Source organism: Sphaerodactylus townsendi, linkage group LG02 (genome assembly GCF_021028975.2).
Source record: "Sphaerodactylus townsendi isolate TG3544 linkage group LG02, MPM_Stown_v2.3, whole genome shotgun sequence".
In the NCBI taxonomy this organism is placed as follows: Eukaryota; Metazoa; Chordata; class Lepidosauria; order Squamata; family Sphaerodactylidae; genus Sphaerodactylus; species Sphaerodactylus townsendi.
The window spans coordinates 65,969,814-65,991,653 of NC_059426.1; the positions used below are offsets into that span (position 1 = coordinate 65,969,814).

The 21,840-nt window shown below is 43.5% G+C and overlaps 1 protein-coding gene across 2 annotated transcripts in view; it reads left to right on the forward strand.

The window, feature by feature from the left end:
- Window positions 1-21,840, forward strand: part of VIL1 (villin 1) — a 41,750-nt gene that overhangs the window by 2,284 nt on the left and 17,626 nt on the right. The window contains exons 2-10 of one of the 2 annotated variants that reach the window (XM_048485290.1): window positions 7,725-7,862; window positions 12,421-12,526; window positions 13,400-13,474; window positions 15,488-15,684; window positions 16,070-16,178; window positions 16,871-16,981; window positions 18,405-18,607; window positions 20,434-20,512; window positions 20,799-20,897. In XM_048485290.1, coding sequence (XP_048341247.1) covers window positions 7,741-7,862; window positions 12,421-12,526; window positions 13,400-13,474; window positions 15,488-15,684; window positions 16,070-16,178; window positions 16,871-16,981; window positions 18,405-18,607; window positions 20,434-20,512; window positions 20,799-20,897 — 1,101 coding nt within the window. In that variant the 5' untranslated portion in view covers window positions 7,725-7,740. The remainder of the gene's footprint in view (window positions 1-7,724; window positions 7,863-12,420; window positions 12,527-13,399; window positions 13,475-15,487; window positions 15,685-16,069; window positions 16,179-16,870; window positions 16,982-18,404; window positions 18,608-20,433; window positions 20,513-20,798; window positions 20,898-21,840) is intronic. The other variant, XM_048485291.1, reaches the window with a different exon arrangement.

The window sequence follows — 21,840 nt, forward strand, 5'->3', positions numbered from 1 at the left end:
ATAGGTCTATTGGTAGGGTTGCCAGTTCCAGGTCAGGAAACTCCTGAAGATTTGGAGATGGAACCTGGGGAGGGCAGGGACCTCAGAGGGGTACAGTGCCATAGAGTCCACCCTCCAAAGCAGCCATTTTCTCCAGGAGAACTTATCTTTGTAGTCTGGAGATGAGCTGTAATTCTTGGAGATGCATGGGCCCTCCCTGGAATCTGACAAACCTATCCGTCAGTGGCTACTCGTCATAGGGATTAAAGGGAACATCCACATTTAGAGGCAGTAAAGCTCTGAATACCGGTACTGGGAGACAGCATCAGGGAAGACCTCAGCCTCTATCTCCTGTTGTTGACCATCTGTGTGGGGCAGGATGCTGGACTAGAAAGATGGGTTGATTCAGCAGAGCTCTAACGATTGTGTGCAGGCATTGGTTATAAGCAGAATGAGTAAGTTAAAGTACAAGACAGACTTGTTCAGCTTTTAACACAGGCAAAAGGTAGAGGGCACTAGACAAAACCAGCTGTCCACACACACATCCACCTAGTACAACTGATCTTTCATATTGATTCTGAAATGTGACAACGGCAACTGCAAATGGCCCAATTCACATTGTTGGGTGAAGGAGTTGTTAGGTTATTGGTTGATGAGATTGCTCTTGGTAGATACCACATTCACATAAGATACTATTTGTGATTTGAAGTAGCCTGAGAAGTAGCCTTGCAGAAAAAAAATAAACAATAGTCTAGCAGCATTATAAAAGACTAACATAATTTTATTCCAGCCCAAAATCTTATGCTACAAAAGAACCTTGTAGGCCTTCAAAATATTCTGAGGTGGTTTTATTGTTTGTGATTTGCTTTTTCACATTCCCAAGCTGATGAATGAGAATCATGAGGAGAAACAAATAAATTATATGAGAAATGTGTTCATGTTATTTGGTTCAGACGACTCCAATTAATTGTGTGTGAATTGGAAATTCTGATGAAAGCAAAGACCTGGGGAGGAAAGCTGTTTTCCCCAAAAGGCCAATTTCTTTCAGGCTCTACTGCCCATGTACCTCAGATGCAGCAAAGTCATGCACCTTTGTTCCAATTGTTTTGAGTTTTGTTTTGTTTTTAGTTGCATACTTTGTCTCTGGACTTTCTTTTCTCTTTCCCAGCTATACGTTTTCCCACCATACAAGAAATAGGTGAAAAGCTTTCTCCTACTGTCTATTTTGGAAGATGAATCAACAGCAATGGCAATGAAAATATAGAGGTTCTAAGTCAGAAATACGGTACTAGGAAGAAGGGTGTTCATGACGGGGAGAGGGAAGAGGTTGAACGTTCTGGCTGTTTTGTCACTGGAAATTATCAATAGGGCATGGTGCTTCCATACAACTCTGGTTGAATTGAAGGTGTCCCTGTTCTCTGATTCCCTTTTTCTCTCCAGTGAGTTACAAAGAAAGGTAGAGAGTCCACAGAACCAGGGCAGAGTCGACATCATAAATAATGCATCTTCCCCATATACTGTTTGCTTTTACTAGAGCCATAAAATCATTAAGGAGAGAACAGCTGGTTTTTAAAAATAGGATTATCAATCAGATAATGGGGAGCAGCTCTGGATCCAGGAGTAGCTCCAGCTTTCGGAGATCCCTTGGGCAATATACAACATGACCTCAGTAGAGTCACTGTGTGGAATTTGCAGCCATGCACTGTCTCTCCCCCTCTTCACCCTGCATCACCACTCAGGCTAGGGAGAGACAGAGATGAGTTACAGCTGCTGCTGCTTCTTGTAATTCCTGTCACTGCTCAGTTGCTTAGAAAGGGTGGACAACCAGGCAGGAACAATGCGGGGTGAGGGAGCCAACAAGGCAAGGCAGTACCACTGCCTTTCTCTTCAAGTCATCAGAGTTCTCCCAGTGAAGTTGCTTCAAGGATGTATCACCCATGTGGAGAAATACAACTGTACTTTAGGGGTCTGAGCTAAAGAAAACCTGCACCTCTAGTTTTAAAAAGTTTTTTTCTCTCTCTCAACAGATAACAAGGTGGAGGGGGGAAGCCAATTGCTCTCAAGCCTCACCCAGCAATGCTTGAAAAATGCTAAGGTCTTCCTTGCCTAGAGACAATGAAATAGTCAGTTCTAACACCTGAGCTTCAGCAGGAGGCCTCCATTGGCATTGATGACCTGGGAGCTATCTCAGGTCATCTTCTCCGGGTGGAAATAAACAGATGGCCTCAGTAGGAAAACAACAGAAGGTGTATTTTCTGTAGAAAGATAAAACTGCAGACATGCAGAGCTTCAGCTAGAGCCAAAGATTTGAGTGATTATGTAGGTTTTTATGGCATGGACCCAGAAGGGTAATGGCTTTCCAGCTATACACTCATGCAAGACCTTTCCCTCATGTGGTTCTCTGACATGTTTTCCAAAGCTCCAGGAACACCCGCAAAGCTCCAGGCAGACTCCAGGGCCTCCTGGTATAATTTATTCCCCCCCTCATCATTGCACATGCAACCCATCTAAGGGTGTGAATTTTAGTATTAAAATGAGCTAGAAAAGTATTTTACCTACTTAGCTCGTGTTAGCCACTAACCTTTGGGTTTACAAAAGCTGAATATTTATCTCCCTTTAGGAATGTATCAGCACCAAAGAGCACCAGCTTATCTCATCTATGCACAGACTGATGACCTGCAAGTTAAATGAAATACTCACGTTAGCTAAATATCTACAGTGTGAGGGTTAACATGAATCAGACTCAAGTGAAGGTTGAACTGAAAGCAATTCATTAATGATTCATTCATGTCAATCATATTTATGTTTTTTAATTTTTTTTCCTCCCTATCCTCCAATCACCATGTGGAGGAAACAATGGGCTGTATGTCTGAACAAAGACACCAGGGTCATGGAAAACTGTTAGAACTCTGGAACATCTAAGTTAAAGGTTGCCTTAAAATAAGAACAATTGGGGCTTGTACAAAGTAGGGGACAAGGAACTGTGTGTTTCCACCTTTCTTTTGGATTCGTTGTTCAGTCTGTGGCTCTGCTGTGAGTGTAGGTGTGAATGTTTTATTTTTAATAAATGCTTTATAACTTTGAATACTGGTAGTTTCCCTCTGTATCACATAGATCTCTACCATTCGAACAAATGGTGCCAAAGGAAAGGGGGAAGTCAGTTGTCAAACTGCCTCATCCAGCAAGCGCAGTAAGCTGTTCTTATGGTAACCAGTGTCTGGGGTAGTTGGAGACACAGGCACAAGGTGAGGCCTTAGAACAGCAACCCAAGGAAGGGAAACTAGGAGCACTGGTCCTCCCAGTGGGTAATTCATACATAGGCCAGGTGGTGGCAGCAGTATCAAAAGGGGGGGGGGAGAAAACCACCCTGAGGGTCTGGAAAGGTGAGAGTAGTGTGTGATTGCACAGAGAGTGCCTAAAGTCTGGGAAAGCAGGAGATAGAGGTGCCAACGGGTCAGCAGGGATGTTCCACCACACCCCACAACAGAGCCCTAAATCTAGCCTCGTTTATACTTACTCCCACAGCCCTGCCATGTCCATTACTGAAGAGCAACTGCTTCACTGACCTGCAGCCAGTGTTAGAACTAATACTGAGACTGTCTTTCTCTACATTGTTATGATGCTAAAAATTGGCAAATCTGAATGCAACAATGAAAAGAGCATTGGATTTAGGTCTGGTGTGTAGGAAAATGAGTTAGTAAAGTGCTGAGATGGAAGAATGGAGAGCAATATGCTGTACTTCAAATGGAAAATGGTTTATTTTTCATGCCCCCATCCATCTGAGCAAGTCCATGCAACATAAAACTAGGACACATGGACAGAAGACTCAATCTGCATTTGCGTCCATTGCCATGAATCATGGCTTAGTGTGATGTCTGAACTCAGCACCAAAGTTTGGTTCATGCAGTCAACTTCAGTGGATTCATCAACATAAAGAAAGATCTATGCAAACTCAAAATCCTGGTCTTACTGAGAGTCAGTTGGTGTAGCAGTTAAGAATGGCAGATTTAAATTTGCCACTGCAAAATAGATGCTGTAAGAAAAATTACACAAGGTAAAGAAGTCCCATATCAAGCATCCTCTTACGAAACAAGCAACTATTTCTGAATGGGCATTCCCTGCAGATTGAGACATGGTGCAGGATGGGCTTCAATCTTTTGAAACTTGTTCTACTCCAATGAGATACAAGAAAGCTGGGTCTATGTCTATAAGGGAGAAAAGCCCTGGGGAAGAAGAAAGTGAGTGCCGACAAAGTAGAAGTACATTGGTGGGGACCGTGGCTGTTTCCGCACAGCACAATTATACTGGGTTACAATTGGTATCTTACAATCCGGATCTATTTTATCCCTGTTTCTCACTTTGCATGGCTGCCCGTTTCCGAGAAGGAATTGAGTGGAAATATTCCAATTTGTTTTGCATGAGCCCGGGTCTTTTGTATTTACACCGCAAGCGTATTGGTGCATGGGCAAACAACCTCGGTGTCCCGTGTTCTGATTGGCTTTTGTTTTTGGGTGGCGGCTTGAATGAATTTCTCTGACCTGCCTTTTTAATTGCCGGCATGAGCAGGGGAAAATGAAGCTCCCCCTTTTTCCAGTTTTGGATAGGGCCCAGCGCAGGCCTCAACACGGCAAGCGGCAGCAAAAAACAATGGGGCACAGCATCACATCAAATTCCCACTCACATTCTCATATTTTTGTGGAAAACAAAAGACTCCCCCATCCCTCATGATATGCCCACTAATATCCAGCCCAAAGTGCACATCTCCCTAGCTATGCGCTTGAGCAACCAGTACATGTACAGAAAAGAAAATGGGGACATTTTGGGACTCCACTCCTGATTAACCTAGGTGAAATGGCACCCAGTCGATACCATGAGCAGAAAACGTGTTTGGGGAATCATTTTTGGGAAGGGTGGGCTGCAATGGTCAGCGGCTCAGCAGAGTTGAAAACTGACATGACATCACGTGGGGAGATCGGGGTGGGGGGTGGGATGGGGAGATCAGGTGGCTGGATGGGGAAAACAAACTGTTTCTCCTCCCATAGTGTTTGCACGGTAGCGTGTTCAACGTGGGATTTTTGAAAAGAATCGCCAAATTGGCAATTTTTGAAAATCCCAGGATGAGGGAAATATCATGGGACAAACTGGGAACCGTGCAAACTTCTTAGCCAAACTGGGATATTTCCCTTGCTCAACCCAGGATATTTGGACCGTGCAGAAACGACCCATGTTGGGGATCATGCCTTGGAGTGTAATGGTACAGTACATGAAAGAGAAAAAATCCACAACAGCTGTGATGGTTCTATGCCTGTGTCTTTTGGAGTCACTGTGTATTATAGAGGAGGCATTTAATCCTGAAGGATAGGTGGCTGTCGGAAGCAAAGAGAACTCCCTGTCCAAAGGCATCCAGGAGCAGTGCTGAGCATGATAGAGAACAGTAGGATGTACAGCAGATTATCTGACACCTCAGAGTTTGGAGAAACATGCCCCAACCCCCAATAGCAGCATGATGGCGAGTTCCTAATAGCTGTAAACATGAACACTGAAAGAGGCAACAGGGTAGTGATGGGATAATCTTTTGGGGGAAACGGGGAGTTGCATTTCATTGATGTCTCTCTCTGCATGCTGGGTTTAAGCAGATACAGATTTTCTCACCCTTGTCCTTTGCTATGACAATCAAAGGTGTCAAATCCTTGCCTCTTTTGCATCTATTACCCATTGCACACCTATCACACACGACAACCCCCTGTTCAGATATTGTGCACATAAGGTGTGTTGTAACACAGGACTGGGTGCTCCTGGTGCCAGATATTCCTGTTGCTCATTTCTGCATGTGACCATTGCACTGGGAGGGACATCTGTACAGATTGGTCTCCCTCTGGAAATGTCACTCTACCTGCTAAGGTCCAAGGGCTTTGACTGCAAGGTCAAGGCCACTCATACAAACTTGTCAAAGAGCTCCCACTGGGAAAGGGTTGCCTTCCTCTTACAAATTATTTGGCTACTCGTGATTATTTCCTGCAATTCATTCCTATCAGTACCATCAAATGAGAGATAGGAATGAGAAAGGAATTCTATTGACCAAGCTTTATTTCTGCTAGCTTGACAGGTAAGATAAGATAAACCAGACTTTCCCTGTAACCATAAGGAGAAACACAGAGCAATATAAGGCCTTTGCCCTCACACAGGAGTCAGTGAGAGTTGTTTAATACATGTGTATAATTGATCAGAAGGTATCAAAGCAAGAGGAACAGCAAGGAAAGGTGCTGGTTCTGGTCCCTCGGCTGAATCCTGCTAAGCTTCAACACAATTTCAGTTCTGCAAGAACAAATCCATTGCATGCTTCTCCACACGCACAGTGCTTCCATTTGCAATACAAAACGAGTGCGTCAATAGTGCATTGGTGCTTGCTGACTGAATTGGTTCTGTTGAACAAGAACAGTACCGTGTGATTCAGTTGCACGTGTCAATAGAGTGAAAAGGAGAAATGGGGTCAAGGGTGCCTGCCCAACTTTGATAAATACTATTCTGCATAAAACAATGTCCAAATAGATAGTCTCTTCCATCTTTATAAATGCTCCCAATTGTGCATGTGTGTATCCACGAGCACAAGACCCCATCAAACCACTCACCCACTGTTATAAAAGAGAACCATTTAACTATTGAGCCTTCACAATGTGGGAGAAACAGGTGCAGCGCAGAATGGTGCTTATAAAACAATGTATTAAGATTGCTTGAGTAAGTGAGCCAATGTGCATATTCTAGGCCGGGAAAAGCAGAATTTCTGCCAGCAGCAGGATCTTCGTATATCACTCTGTATTTGTAGAGATGATTACACCTCATTGCCTGATCATCCCCACTCGTTTGTGGAGAAGGAGAAACTGCTGCTTTATTCCAATGCAAATTTCAAATTGCAAACTCCAAAAGCAGAACAATCCTATTCCATCAGTCATGCAGAATTCTGCAAGTTGCTTGAATGACAGCAGTGGTTGCCCTTACTTATGGTTGGGATGGATTTTAATTGTGACTTTAACCCTTTTAACTTGAAGTGACCGAAAAGCAGGGAATAAACAAATACCAATGACATTTCCTTCTGTGGGAAGTTTCCTTCTGCTTTTGGAGGGGGTGCCTATGCCCTGCTCTAGCCCTTTGCTAATGGGCTGTTTGAATTTGGACTTCGGTATACAGATCCATGTAGTACTGCCTGCAATTGTGTCTGCATGCACCCCTACAAAACAGAAGCTTAGTGCCGGTGAGTGCAAAAAGGGAGCAGAAAATATAATGAGCTTCAAAGAAAATGCAAATCATTGGAGGGATTGCGGTTTGTTGTTCACAGTACTTCTTTTTTCTTGTGTCTGTAGCTTTAGCATGTTTGAGTTTATCTTTCTGTCTGCATATACATTTTGTTTCCAAATCTTCCTGCTATGTTTCCAATAAATGCAGAAACATTTGCTCACTTCTGTCTGTGCAGTTCAGTCCTAAACAGAAGGGTTTGAAAATGCATCCCAATATCAATTACAAAAACAAGGGGATTGTCGCAACAATCAATGGTGGCATATGGAATGGTGGGTGACCGGTTGTGCAAGCCTTTGCCATGAGACCACACTGTGACTGCATGCCAGGTTTTTGTTCTGCCCAAAAGCACAGCTCGGGTGTACACAGACAGAGTAGCATGGACTTATACAGGTAATGTGGCAGTGCATGAGTGGAGGAACCTTGGTTTATTCTGCTTGCTCTTCCCTTCCTAGATACTTCTGCCCTTATATGGCGAAGGCAGGTGGTGTTCAGCAGGGAGGGAAGGAGGGAACAAAGGTCATCCCTGCACTTGCTTTATTCAGGTACAGTCTGTCTCCAAGGTGCTGTGTACCCACCAAGCCTCAAGTAAGGTAAGCAGTTGGTGCTGGGAGGTCTTCAGAGCTTGTCCCTGCCACAGAATAATTTTGTATGATAGAAGGGGAGGGTGATAACCGGACATAGATTCATGCTAGTCTTTGCTATAGCTCAGGGCTAAACACCTGAGGCTGTCTTCTCCTAGATGATGGCAAACTGTGCTTCCTCCTAACAGTGAGCCAAAGTGGCAGTTATAAAATATTCTGGAAGTTGTTTCAAAATGTGAGGGAGGAAGAGAGTTTCTGGGACTTTATAACTCTAGTGAAGACACGCTTGTGTAGATTTCCACAATGATTGGTTGGGTAGAAGCAAAATCACCTGTGTAGCCTGATTGATTCTTTACCTTGACTGCTCGGTGAAAGCTGCTGGCTAAGCAGAAATGGCTTGCCATAAAGTTTGTGGAACCAACAAATGCTCTTGGAGGCTGCAAGACAGCGACTGTTTCTGGAAGGAAAATGGAGATGTGGCAAACAGGATCCAGGCAGGCAGGAGAGGATTGCAAACTCAAGAGTGAATGAGCAGAGTCCAAGTGAAAACCACTCAGAAGCCAAGCAGTTTTCTGATAAGAAGGAATTGCCAGAGAATTAGATGGACCAATGAGAAGTTATGCCATTCCTCTTTAGTTGGAAATGTGATAGCTGGGCATCCTCTTCCCCTCCCATTGTGTCTAATGTGATGGCACACTGCTGATGTTCAAAGGACAGCCCTGTGCATATGCTTTGGAGCTCCCCACCTGTGCGTATGCTTTGGAACTCCCCCTGCACCCTCAGGCAGCCCCACCTACTATCATGGCCAATGGGCACCCAATGGCCAATGGATGAGGACAGATTCCTGCAGTCTCACTTACCGAGCTCCACAGCCTCAGCACCCCAAGCCACCTGCGTGCTCCAGAACAGTGGTCAGGGCTAAGCCTGATGTAATCTCAAATCCTGCTCCTCTGCCATGCTGTCACAAGCAGGCAGGGATACATGTGCCAAATGTAGTTGTATCAAATGGATATTTTTGTAATTTTGTAATTTAAGCCAAATCTGGCCCAGAGAGTTGGTCTTCTCCCCTGAAATCACCAGCTTCAGCAGGACGTTGCAATCCTCCATGAACACCGTCGTGCCGGAGGAGCAGCAGTGGCGTAGTGGCTAAGAGCAGTGGCTAAGAGCAGGTGCATTCTGATCTGGAGGAACCGGGTTTGATTCCCAGCTCTGCCACCTGAGCTGTGGAGGCTTATCTGGGGAATTCAGATTAGCCTGTACACTCCCACACATGCCAGCTGGGTGACCTTGGACTAGTCATAGCTTTTCGGAGCTCTCTCAGCCCCACCCACCTCACAGGGTGTTTGTTGTGAGGGGGGAAGGGCAAGGAGATTGTAAGCCCCTTTGAGTCTCCTACAGGAGAGAAACGGGGGATATAAATCCAAACTCTTCTTCTTCTTCAAATCATCACGTGAAACTTGTTTTCCTCTGTTCCCATATGGGGAGGTTTCTCTGTAGAATCATACATAGGCAAAATGTTGTTCAGATGCCTGCAGATGTTCCCTTTTCCTTTCATAATCTATGTCTACAAACCTGGGAAATGCAGTAACAGTAATGATTATTCTGCCTCCCGCATGGTCCTGGGTTAGATAAGGATCTGAAAGCTGTCAGAACATCTTTGATTATTTTTTTCCTTGTTCATCAATTCCCCAGTTTTTTAAAAATAAAAACTAAAAACAGTATTTTTGTGAATGATTTTAAATAAATGAAAGAGTCTTGTACCAAGTCTGCTGATCCATCTGGCCCGGAGTTGCCTCCCCTGATTGACAGTTCCAGAAGAAATCTTTCCCAAGCACTGCTTCATGGGCTTCTTTAGCTGGGGATTGAATTTGGGATCTTTGGTTTGCAGACGATCTGTCCATTTGTTGATGTGTTCTTCCCTGCTAACTGAAGCAGGTAAACCCATTCCTCATCCATTGGTCATGCTAGTATTCCTTTTTTCTTTTATTTGTTCCATTTTTGAACCACATCTTTCTTCCCTTATGGAACCCAAGGTGGCATGCATAGCATTCTCAGGAACCTGTGATCCCGGTTTGCTTAACTTTAACAAGACTGCTGTAATCTTGTGCCCTCCAGCCATATCTTGCCTGGGACCACTCTTAAAACTGAAAGCACAATCAATAACCTTGACATCTGTGAAATGTTTACGATAGGGAGTGTTAAATTTAATTTCTCATCTGACCCCCTTGGTTTAGATTCTACTACAAAGCGTTTATAGCTCCCCCTTTTACACTCTGCCTCCAAAGCATCTACTGTTCTGTTCAATAATGTGTGTGGCAAAGGAGGCAAAACAAGATAATTCTACCAGGATAAAAAGAAGGAAGCCTGAGCTATTTGGGGGTAAGGGCTACAAGGGGGTAGTTCTGAGTCCGGAAACAGAGGCTGCATTAAGAATACAATCTCCTGTGTACCAGTCTCCTGATTTGTAACCAAACCATATTAACAAAAATATATATTGTAATAATGCCATCAGTACTGCCTGTAAAATTCTATTTCAAAATTTTCCACCATTTGAGGAGTGAAAGGACAGGCATGACTGAGTATATAAGTGGGTACAGTATAAATATGAGGGTGCAACTATAAAAGTAAAAGGTTAACGAAATTATCTTTCTTCCTCACTGTCCTCATGTTTCTTTTCCTTCTCAGCTACTTTCTTTCGTTCCATTCTCTTTCCAGTAATTTCTCCCGGCCCCTCTTCTATTGTAGGGTACTGCCTTCTTGCTCTACTTTCTTTCTTTCGTTCCATTCTCTTTCCAGTAATTTCTCCCGGCCCCTCTTCTATTGTAGGGTACTGCCTTCTTGCTCTACTTTCTTTCTTTCGTTCCATTCTCTTTCCAGTAATTTCTCCCGGGCCCTCTTCTATTGTAGGGTACTGCCTTCTTGCTCTAGTAGCACCATGCGTCCAGGATGCCTGGTAGAGGCCTTTATTATTTCTCCTGCCCAACTAAATCCCTTCCTGACCATTCCATCACCCATCTGTCATTTATTCCTTGCATTCTGTGTTAGCTCTTTCTGCACACCCATCTAAGTACTGACTGTGGACAACCCTGCTTAGCTTCCAAATCTTAATCAGCTTGGCCAAACTGGACTAATCAGGCTGCCCACCACCACCACCACTAAGGCTCAAAAAGTTTCTACCAAATATGAGATTTAATAATGGGCTACTGCTGAAGAGTTAGAACTTTCCAAACACTTTATTTGCTGTTTTTAATTTAATTTCAATTTAACTGTTTGCGTTGAATTTAATGGGCTAAAAATCTTAGCAGCCATTGTCACATGCCTGTCACAAATCCATGGCAAAATTCTGCTGGGCAGCCCTTCTGTAGAAGCTAAGGAGATGCTCTGAATCTTTCGCTCTGGGAACTTGGCAACATTAGATAGAAGCACAGAAATGACACTTGGTTTGTTGAGTATTCATTTTGAGATCCATCAGCTTGCTGTGCATGGGAGATCCAGATTTAAATGTATCTTGCTCCAGCCTCCAACGTCACCATTCATCAGAAGGTATTTCCCAAATACCTTCTGATGGGTAAGATGAGCAACTCCCCCTTGGCGCACATCCTTTGGGGTGGCTTCCACCTTGTGGAGTAGCCTGTCTGAGATGATGAGGAATGCACCTGCATTCCTATCATTTTGCAGAACGTGCACAATAGAAATGACAAGGAGGGCATTTTTGTAAAAGAATTGGAATTGTGGTGTGATGGACGAGTGCAGGAGGTCATATTATAAATGATAGTGTACTGCAGTGTCTAGAGAGTCCATTGCAGTGTTTTTCATGCATACCACCTGCCTTTTAACTATATCTTCTGCCTCTGCCCTTCTGCCCTTTCCTCATTATGGTGAGTCATGCATCAGACAGTTTGTGCTACCTTAGACAGTTTTGTTTGTTTGTTTGTTTGCATTGTTTTCCAGGTTTGTAATCTTAGCCCTACTGCATTTCACATCTTGTAATCTGCCTTGAGTCTAAAGGCAATAACAACAATAATAGTTGTTGCTGATATAAAGTGAACTGATAAGTTTATGGAGTTTATAGTAAAGAGTTGAGATTGCTTGATCTGAGCAAAACACTGTAGATTCTTTGCAGGCTTTGCAAGATGGCTGTCCTTCTGCATGTTAATGAGCTTTCCTGATATGCTAATCTAAGTTGCTGTAAATTGTTGCAAGGAATAGAATGGCATGTTTGTTATTGCTATAGGGACATCTGGTTGGACATGATGCTGGACACTGGTCTGATCTACAATACTCCTCTGGTGTTCTCATATCAAGAAGATCTTGCACAGTCTTCTGTTACAGAAAGCAGACTGGATTTAGAAGAGTTCTAAGCCATCCCAATAGGAACAATCATTATTTAGGAATATTCTTGGAAAGATTGCAAATAGTACAATATTCTCATTTTCAACTAGCAGGAACGGACGTGGGAATTTCAGTGCTTGGGGAGTAGCCTTAAGCTCTTTTATTCTAGGGATTTTCAACTGCTGGCTAGTATGTGTTGCTTGTAATAAGGCTGTTATTAATGTTCCATCCCTAGTGCCAGACCCCTTCATAAAGGGCTGATCACTATGCCAGAACTCAATGCTAAAGTCACCAGGACACTGAACAAAACCACACCTGGACTCCAGATATGGAGAATTGAGGTGGGTGCATGTGTGTGTATGTGTCAATCTGTCTGTCTTTAATACTACCGTTTTTAACTATGCCTCTGTGTAGTTCACTCCCCTTGGGATCTCCTGTTTTTTGGAGGAAAGGTGGAAAGAAGAACAATTCTGGCCAGCCAACTAAATGATGGTGCCACGAGGTTGGATCCAAGGGTTCTCTTGGGCTGAATGAGGAGTCTTCCATCATCAGCAGAAGATTCCTCACTTATAGAAAGGAAGCCTTTGGATCAAACTCATATTCAATCTGCTGTTCTCATTCCTCTGAGTAGGTAGTCAGAGCAGTCTTGTGCTACTGAAAGAAAAGGAAAGTGTTCCAGGTAGGCAGATGATATTCCCAGAAATTGTATGAACAAGATTTTGTTCAACAGAAGAGATGCTAAGATGGATTCATGAGGAACTGAGTCTGGTTGGCTTTGCTGGTAAAGGAAGCAAGCTTGGATATAGAGTAAAGGGAAAGCAGCTGGTGTTGGGAGTTAGAAGGGAGCCCTCTGAGGTGTTGATATTCTCTGTTGGTGGAGTTTTGGAGTTGCCAGATGACAATAAATTACTTATGACCTTTTTTCTACACGCACACACACCCTGCTCTGGCAGTAGTTCAAGAGCAGCTTTCCTGAACTTCTATCACAGCTGTCAAGGATCTAGTAATGTTCAGGTCATCACATATTTAAACGTTCACTTATCTGCTATGTAGGTGCAAAAAGATTCTGGATAAATGGAACTTTTCAAGACTAGTGTGTGAAGGAAGAAAGAAAAGATTTTGAAAGGTGAAAAGAAACGCAGGAGGCTTTTTAATGTAAGTGAGAGATTTTTTTTTCATGGAGCTTACTAATGTTTTCCCACTTTCCCTTCCAGAACATGGAGATGGTGCCAATACCACCCAAAACATATGGAAACTTCTATGAAGGGGATGCTTATCTGCTTCTCTCGGTAAAGGCAGTTATGAATGGTTGGATGGGGCTCCAGTTGTTAGATTTAACAGGACAAGACAGCATCACAGAAGAAAAGATGGCAGCCCAGTAAACAGCAGCCAAAGCATGTCCTGTCTCATGAATAGGGGTTGGTAGGTTACATGGGGTGTGTGTGTGTGTGTGTCATAGGTGAAGACAGTTCTCTTGAGCCACCAGGGACATTTGTGTTGACTAGGAACAAACACATGAATGGGAATATGAAGACATTTGCACCTGGTGAGACCCATCTACTCATTCCTCCCACATCAGTTGCCAGAGGCTACCTGGCAATTTTGTGTCAGGAGGAGGAAAGAGATGTGAGGTCAGCTGGCAAACAGCTACTCTCCCAGTGATGCATTATGCAGTAAGCTGACGTCAGGACAACCAGTTGCTGAACAGTAGGAGACACAGAGGCGAGGCCTCAGGACTGGGAAAGGAAACTGGAAGTCTTGGCCCTCCTGGTGGCCAATTCCTTCAAGGGCCAGGTGGTGGCAGTGGCTGAACATAGAGACAGAAGACTATCCAGGTGTTAGGAAACCTTGGAGGGCACAGTAGAATAGGGCCTGCAGGTCACAACAAGATTGTTCCAGTGCAGGGAACATTCCCCCAAGCTGCCCAAATTGCCTCCTCACATGGTTATCACTTTGGAGACCAGATTCTATCTGCACTAGTTTGTGATTATATTGCATATCATAATTAATTCTTGGCTTTTCTTCCCAATACCTCTGACTATCTTATATATGGCTCTGAGGTAGGCAGCTTAAGGCATAAGTTTCTTTCAGTAATAGGATCACATAATGTACCTTCAGGCCTCCTGGATTTCCTAAACAGTTGCCATTGGCAATTAGGATAAGTGACATTTTGCATTTTTATAACTGTGATAATTTAATATTGGTATGTGTCACCTGATAATTACTAGATGATAGTTTTGTTCTGCATCAAAACTGTTTGGACAGCAGATATTTGTTTACATCTTTTGAAAACTGATATAGCAGCTAAGAGATGGATTTATTCATCAAGAAGCTGTTAATTCAAATTTTATTTTTGTTATGAATTCTTCATGTGGCCTTAGTCAAGTTGCTACTTTTTCTCTCCCTCTCAGCCTTCCATCTATAATGCAAGAATAATAATTCTGGCCTTCCAAAGGGGGTGTTGCAAGAATAATAAACAAGATATAAGTGCTTTGAATGCTGAAATACTAGATAAATTCCAAGTGTTATTATTTTGACGATGATCTACTTTTGAATCTTGTTGCATATCAGAAGTATTTTTATATTCACTCCTCTAATACACCTGTTGTAGGTTTCATATTTTTTAATTATTGTTTTTGCATTCATGCTTGTTGGAAGCTGCTTGAAGGTCGTATTTGATCAAAGGTAGAGTAGAAATCTAGTAAGTATTTTCACCCCACTCTGTCCTTACTTCCTACCTGCATTGTTGCATTTTACTAGTTTTAGTTATCTGGAAACTGGCATGCAGTTCGGAAATCACTGTGAAATAAATAAATAAAATAAGACAAGTGAGTGGAGTTGTTAGTTCAAAACAGAACTTCTTGCAAGAGCCCTGCACCTCTGCATGTAATAATAGGATAATTTCTGCAAGCTTGCACAATGGTGTAGAACAGTTATGGGGAAAGGTACCAGATAGCCTTAAAATGTGGTGTTAATTTTCTACAGCACCCTCCCGCCCCCTCCAGATTGTGATACGTATTAGGCAATTGGACTGCCTGTATTTTCAGCCAGGAAAAGGCAACCAACACTTCTAAGGCTTTTATACCGATTTGACTATGCACAAGAAAATTAATTTTAAAAAATGGAATTAGAGAGTATAATGGATGTACTCTTTGAGTGGATGGGTTGTGACCAGGCTAGCTGTATGGGTAAAACAGTCAAGTGGCCATAGCTTTACTGAGCTCAGTAGAGCAGGAATAAGTCTAGAGTACTGGGAACATGCCTGGATCTGGCCAGCTAAGTGTGTACTTTTTCCAACACAGACACATAAGACTGGGAACAGCTTCTCCTATGACATCCACTACTGGCTGGGCACCTCGTCAACTGTGGACGAGCAGGGTGCAGCTGCCATCTATACTACCCAGATGGATGATTACCTGGGTGGGGTAGCGGTCCAGCATCGGGAGGCCCAGGGCTATGAGAGTGAGGTCTTCCGGGGCTACTTCAAACATGGACTCATGTAAGTAAAGCCTTCATGTGTACTACCTTCCACTTGCTGACCTGACCAAAATCATACTTTTTTCTTCTTCCAATAACAAATCTTGTTGGAACAATCTTGTTGTGACCTGCATGCTTTCTGTTTTCTTTTAAATGGAAGTTTTTGCCTGGATTCCTTGAGCCCACCCTACAGTTCAGGGGGGAAAAATGCAAGGTGGAGTTTTTCAGAAGGGACTTTGGCTGAATTTGGTTTCTAAATTGGCTCATTAGAAGGTTATTTTTAATTATTTTTTGCCTATTGATTTTAGTGAGAGGCAGACCCGTTGTGGGGTTGGAGGAGCCTTGACTATTAAAAAGTTGGTGTTCCTTACTGTTGTGCAAATTCTGACCTTTCTCTCCTTCTGCAGATATAAGAAAGGAGGCGTGGCCTCAGGCATGAAACACGTGGAGACAAACACATACAACGTGCAACGGCTGCTGCATGTCAAGGGCAAGAAGAATGTGGTGGCTGGAGAGGTGGGTCATGGGAGGAAAGGTCATGTGAGGAAAAGACTGGTGCTTTAACTCCTCGCAAAATCTGTTGGAAAGGTTGAGAAATTCCTGGAGATTTGAAGGTAGTCTGGGGAGGGTGGCATTTTGGGGCAGGGAGGGGCCTTATCAAATTATGATGCCACAGAGATTCCACTCTGAAGCAGCCATTTTCTCTGTGGGAAACAGATGTGTAGTCTAGAGATCAGTTGTGATTCTGGGGGCTCTCCAACCCACCTGGAGGTTGGCAAACATATCTGTTCATTCCAGGTTAGGCCCTGAGAGGCATTGAGCACCTTTGGCTAGTCCAGGGGTAGGGAACCTGTGGCTCTCCAGATGTTCAGGAACTACAATTCCCATCAGCCTCTGTCAGCATGGCCAATTGGCCATGCTGAGTAGAAACTGTTATCCTAATTGTGGACCCTGAATTTATCTATCCTGAGCTAATCTACTAAAGAATCTGAGATTTAGCCAGACGCCCTGCTTAGGTTCTCAATTAAGCATGAGACTGTCTTTTCTTTTTCTGAAGAGATGTGAAAGTATTCTGGTTTTCTAATTGCACTGGATCCTTCCCATGCAACTTCCCCATCACTGTATGATCCTGTTCAGTCCCACCTGCAGAATATACATCCTGTGTTTAAAGAGGCAGCTCATCCCAGTTGCTCTTCTTCTCTTCGTAGGTGGAGATGAGCTGGCACAGTTTCAACCGAGGCGATGTATTCCTGCTGGACCTGGGCAAGCTCATCATTCAGTGGAATGGCCCTGAGAGCAACCGCATGGAGCGTCTGAAGGTGCGGAGGGTATTGGCAGGGGGGTGGGTGGGGGGAGGTGTATGTGGTGACATGAAAGCTGGTAGTTATGAGACCTGCAGGAAGTGGTGAAGTTCATTATTGAGAGAACGAGGGTTTTGCTATATCTACTTTCTACAATGACACAAAGTCTCCTTTTTTGAAATCTAGCAATAATATAGGATCCGTCCTGCTGTCAAGGCGATGACATCATTGTGGGTGGCCACTGAGGCCCAAGAGTCTCAGGAGAGATTCCCTGATCACTGCAGCACAACCCTGGATCATTGCAGTACAGCAGCAACAGCTGCTGTCATTTATCCTAATGTTGTGTGGTAGTGACAGGCTTGGGCACCCCAGGCTGAGGTGTCGTAGTTAGATTAGGAATGGTTTTGATCCCCTCTTGGTCAGGTGGAAAACTGGGTGGCCTTGTAGTAGTTGTGCTTCGTCTAGCCTACCTCACAGAGTTGTGAGTATTAAATGGAGAATGGATTGAATGTCCTGAGCGCATTGAAGTAGGGTAAAACAAAGACAACTGGTTTTCTGATCTGAGTGGTAATCCAAACATTACACACTTTTCAACAAGGCTGCCAGATTACATATGGAACAGAATTCCCTTAATGGGGAAGAAGGGAGGTTTTGCAAGGAAATGATGGAATGGAACAAGAATTCAACTCCATTTCAACAGTTAGAAACCTGTCATGTATTGACTGTGTCAAAGGCCCCTTCCGCACACGCAAAATAATGCATTTTCAAACCACTTTCACAACTGTTTGCAAGTGGATTTTGCTATTCCGCACAGCTTCAAAGAGCACTGAAAGCAGTTTGAAAGTGCATTATTCTTCATGTGCGGAATGAGCCAAAGAGATTTGTCCCGAAGGTCGTTGGAATGGTCAGGCATATGATACTCGAGGGGCTTCCACTGACATTTGGCTCCTGTTCCAGTGGCAGGAGTATCTACCAGCAGTGCAGGTTTGGAATACATGACAGCCATACTCTACTATCTTCTCCAGGTGCCCCCTCCTGGCACATGGGCAGCTGCCTCTCTGACAGGGAAAGAAGAGAGCTGCAAAATGGAGGGATTGGGGAGAAGCACCTGTGAAATTGGAGAAGGAGAAAAGGAAGCATGCTGTGGCGGAGGCAGGGAAGTCTTGTACCAGAAGGCCCACCAATAACTACAGCTATCCTTGCTGGCATACCTGGAATGTAATCCTAAAAAGAGTTACACACTTCTAAGGAAGTGGAAGGAAATGGGCTTAAGTGTAATTAGGATGGCACTTCTAAACTCACAGTTGTTCACAGTCATGGTCCAGAAGGCCTAACATATAGGTTCTCTGATCAGTGGACCCCCAAAGTGAAGTCAATGCTTTCTACTCATCTACTAGCAACCTTCTCACACTGATTTGTGGTCGTCACCTGTTCACCACAGGGGATGAATCTAGCCAAGGATATCCGTGATCATGAACGTGGAGGTCGAGCACAGGTAGGTGTGGTGGATGGTGAGGCTGAAGATGCTTCTCCTGGGCTGATGAAAGTCTTGACCTACGTACTGGGGCAGAAGACAGAAATCAAGCCAGCCATCGCAGATGCTGTGGTGGACCAGAAGATGAAATCTTCTCTGAAGCTCTATCAGTGAGTGAATTTGGCTTTGTGCTGCTGGGGACTAAAGTGAGGTTGCCAGATCTGGGTTGGGAAGTACTGGAGATTTTGGGGGTGGAGAAGGGCAGGGTTCGGGAGGGGGGACTTCAGTGGGGTATAATGCAATAGTCCACCTTCCAAAGTGGCCCTTTGCTCCAAATGAGCAGATCTCTTTTGCCTGGAGATCAATTGTAATCCCAGAAGATCTCTAGCTACCACCTGGAAGTTCTATGTAAATAAAGGCTCAGTTCTTTTGTCAGAAAACATTAAAAAAATCAGAACACTTGTATTGAATTCCTTAATTAGTATAATTTTGATTGTGATATTCATTAAGGTTTCCAGTTTCTGTCTTGGAAATGCCTAGAGGTTTGGAACTGGAGCCTGGGCAGGGAAGGATTTAGGGAGGGAAGGGACTATATTGCCCCCCTCCAGGGGAAACTGATCTCTGTTGTCTGGAGCTCAGGTGTAATTCCAGATCTCCAGGTCCTACCTGGAGATTGGGAACCCTAGTATTTGAGTATGGGGTGTTTTTGTGTGTATGTATGTGTGAATTTGGAAATTTTTGATGACTGTGGTATCAGAGGGCAAAATATGAGTGGGAGCCAAGAAAGGGTACAGGGAACATAGATACACAAAACAAAATAAAACACAAAAAAATTCAAAGGGATGAAAATCATGATGACGGACTCCTTGGTTTTCTCCTGCATGCATTAATCTGCAAGCACAAATTCAATCAAGCAATTCATCAGAGTATTTATACTGGCAGCTTACAACCATCCAAGTGGAAATAAATAGGATAGATTAGACCAAAACTAAAATCAAACAGCAGCATGAACGCTGCAGGAAAATGCCTTTCATTAAAAGCAACTGAAGATCCATCTATCCATAAATCCAATTAAATAATGCAGCCCAAAATACTGGGCTTTCCCCCCTAACTCCTGCAAACTTTAGCTGAATCACAAATTTGGTGGGGGTCAGAGGTGCTGCAATGATAAAAGTTTAAGAGAAGGCTTCCCCATCACCAAATCTTGACTCATGATTGAAAAATCTATTGGATGTAGCTCTACAGGGAAATGTAATTTAAATTAAAAGAGATATGGAATCATAGTTTAAGAACAGATGGGACCTTTTGATACCGTATAAGATATGTACTTGCTTTCCACTTTTCATGTGGTGTATCCTGTTTGACTCTTTATTTTCTCTGATTTTTTCTTCTCTCACCGTTTACATTTCTCTTTTTTCTACTCCTGCCATCATGAGAATTGAAGTTGAAAATGACCCCCTTTGAGACTTCTGTTCACTGTTTTGTTACTTGGTAAAGGGAAAATGAATACAAATAAGAAAAATAATAAAGAAGCACAAATTAAAGATTTATTTCCGATCAGAAGGGTCAAAAGCAAGGAGGATACAGTTTAACAAAAAAACCTGGTAAAATAAATATGTTTTCCCCTAATACTTAACATTCAGCAAGGCTCGCACCAAGTCTTTTGTTTCATGTTCTCGCACTCCATGCCTTTCAAAATAGCGTAAAGGCAAGCATGATACAGACTGGATTCTTCACACATACATAACAAGAGAATGAGGGAATGAATGAAGAAGCATGCGTCATTCAAACATATCCCTTACTTTTGTGGAAGAGTATGATGGAATGTTGAGAGTATCAGGAAGTCCAGATCTGAGGCACATTCTTTCTATACTCATTGTGCACAGTCTTTTTAGCCTCTAAGATGCAGTTTCTTTGATCAACAGCTCAATAAAACCTGTGCATGAACTTCACTCTGGAAATGGCTCCCTGACATTACTTTGTCTCTTCCTCACAGTGTCTGTGATGTAGAAGGGAACCTGCTCATTCAGGAAGTTGCTACCCAGCCCCTTACCCAAGACCTCCTGAACCATGAGGCAAGTGCCTTCCTTGGGCAAAGGACTGCATTGCTGCAAACCAGCAGAGAAAATCTTGCTTAAAGTTGTGGGGCGGGGGGAGGGGGGAATCAGGGAGAAGAGAAACAGCAAACTATTACTCAACACAACTATCTCCTTTATCCATTGCCATTCCAACCCTAAAAGGAGAAGCACAAAGGAGTGGGGAGGGGTCTTAGGATAGTTTGGCTATATGAGAAAGAGTTCCCAACTCTCACACAGCTGCTTTCTAACAAAGCCTTATCTGGATCTGTTTCCTTCCTACTAGGACTGCTATATCTTAGACCAGTGTGGTGTGAGGATCTTTGTATGGAAGGGCAGGAACTCTAGCAAGGAAGAGAAACAGCAAGCCATGTCACGTGCCCTGGTGAGTGAGAGCTTGGCAGAAGATCATGGAGGCACTGTCTTTGCCTTGGGGTGGAGGAAAAGCTGGGCCCATTCAGTTCTGTACTTGACAAGGAACAATTACAGGACAACAGAACTCTTTGTTGATTTGTGGGCAGGCTCTGCACTTCTTGTAGTCTGTGGCCTCTGAAAGAGACATCAGGTGTCATACTTTTATGTGCTGACTAACATGCATGTGTCAACACCTGTGGAGGTCCAGGGCAATTTTTTCTCATTCAAATGTATGCATTTTTCAACATGGTATAGCAATTGCACATAAATGAAGAGCGTGTATAAACAAATTGTGTACAATAAGTGTACAAATTCTGTAAAATGGACAAAAGACTCAACAATGACAGCAATAAAAATGAAGCAGACCAACCAAGTCCTTTAATAAAATAGGAATGTAAAAGAATCATAGATAGTGATATCGTGTTATCAATAGGGATAACACGCAATGGCTCACACTGTGGCTCAGTAAAACAGCCCCTGCTTTGCATGCAGAAGGTTCAATCTCCACCATCTCCAGTTAAAAGGACCAAGCAGTAGATGATATGAAAGACCTCAGCCTGAGATTCTGGAGAGCCACTGCCTGTCTGAGACGATAACATGGACCTTGATGGGCCAATGGCCTGATTCAGTATAAGGCTGCTTCATATGCCTTAGAATACCCTTATTTCTTTCCTGGGCATCTAGGTACTGGAAGAGGTGCTTGTATGTAACATTTCAGGTCAGGAAAACGGTGCAGGAGGGGGAGGTTTAAGCCCCCCCCCCCTCTCATGCCACAATCGCCACAGTCACAAATGGAAATTATACTCCAGTTTCCTGATTTTGAAAGAACTTTGTTCATGGAACTCTGTGTCTTGTATAGTTGACAGCAGACTTGCCCAACAGTGAACTTGCAACAAGAATTAGGGTAGTACAGT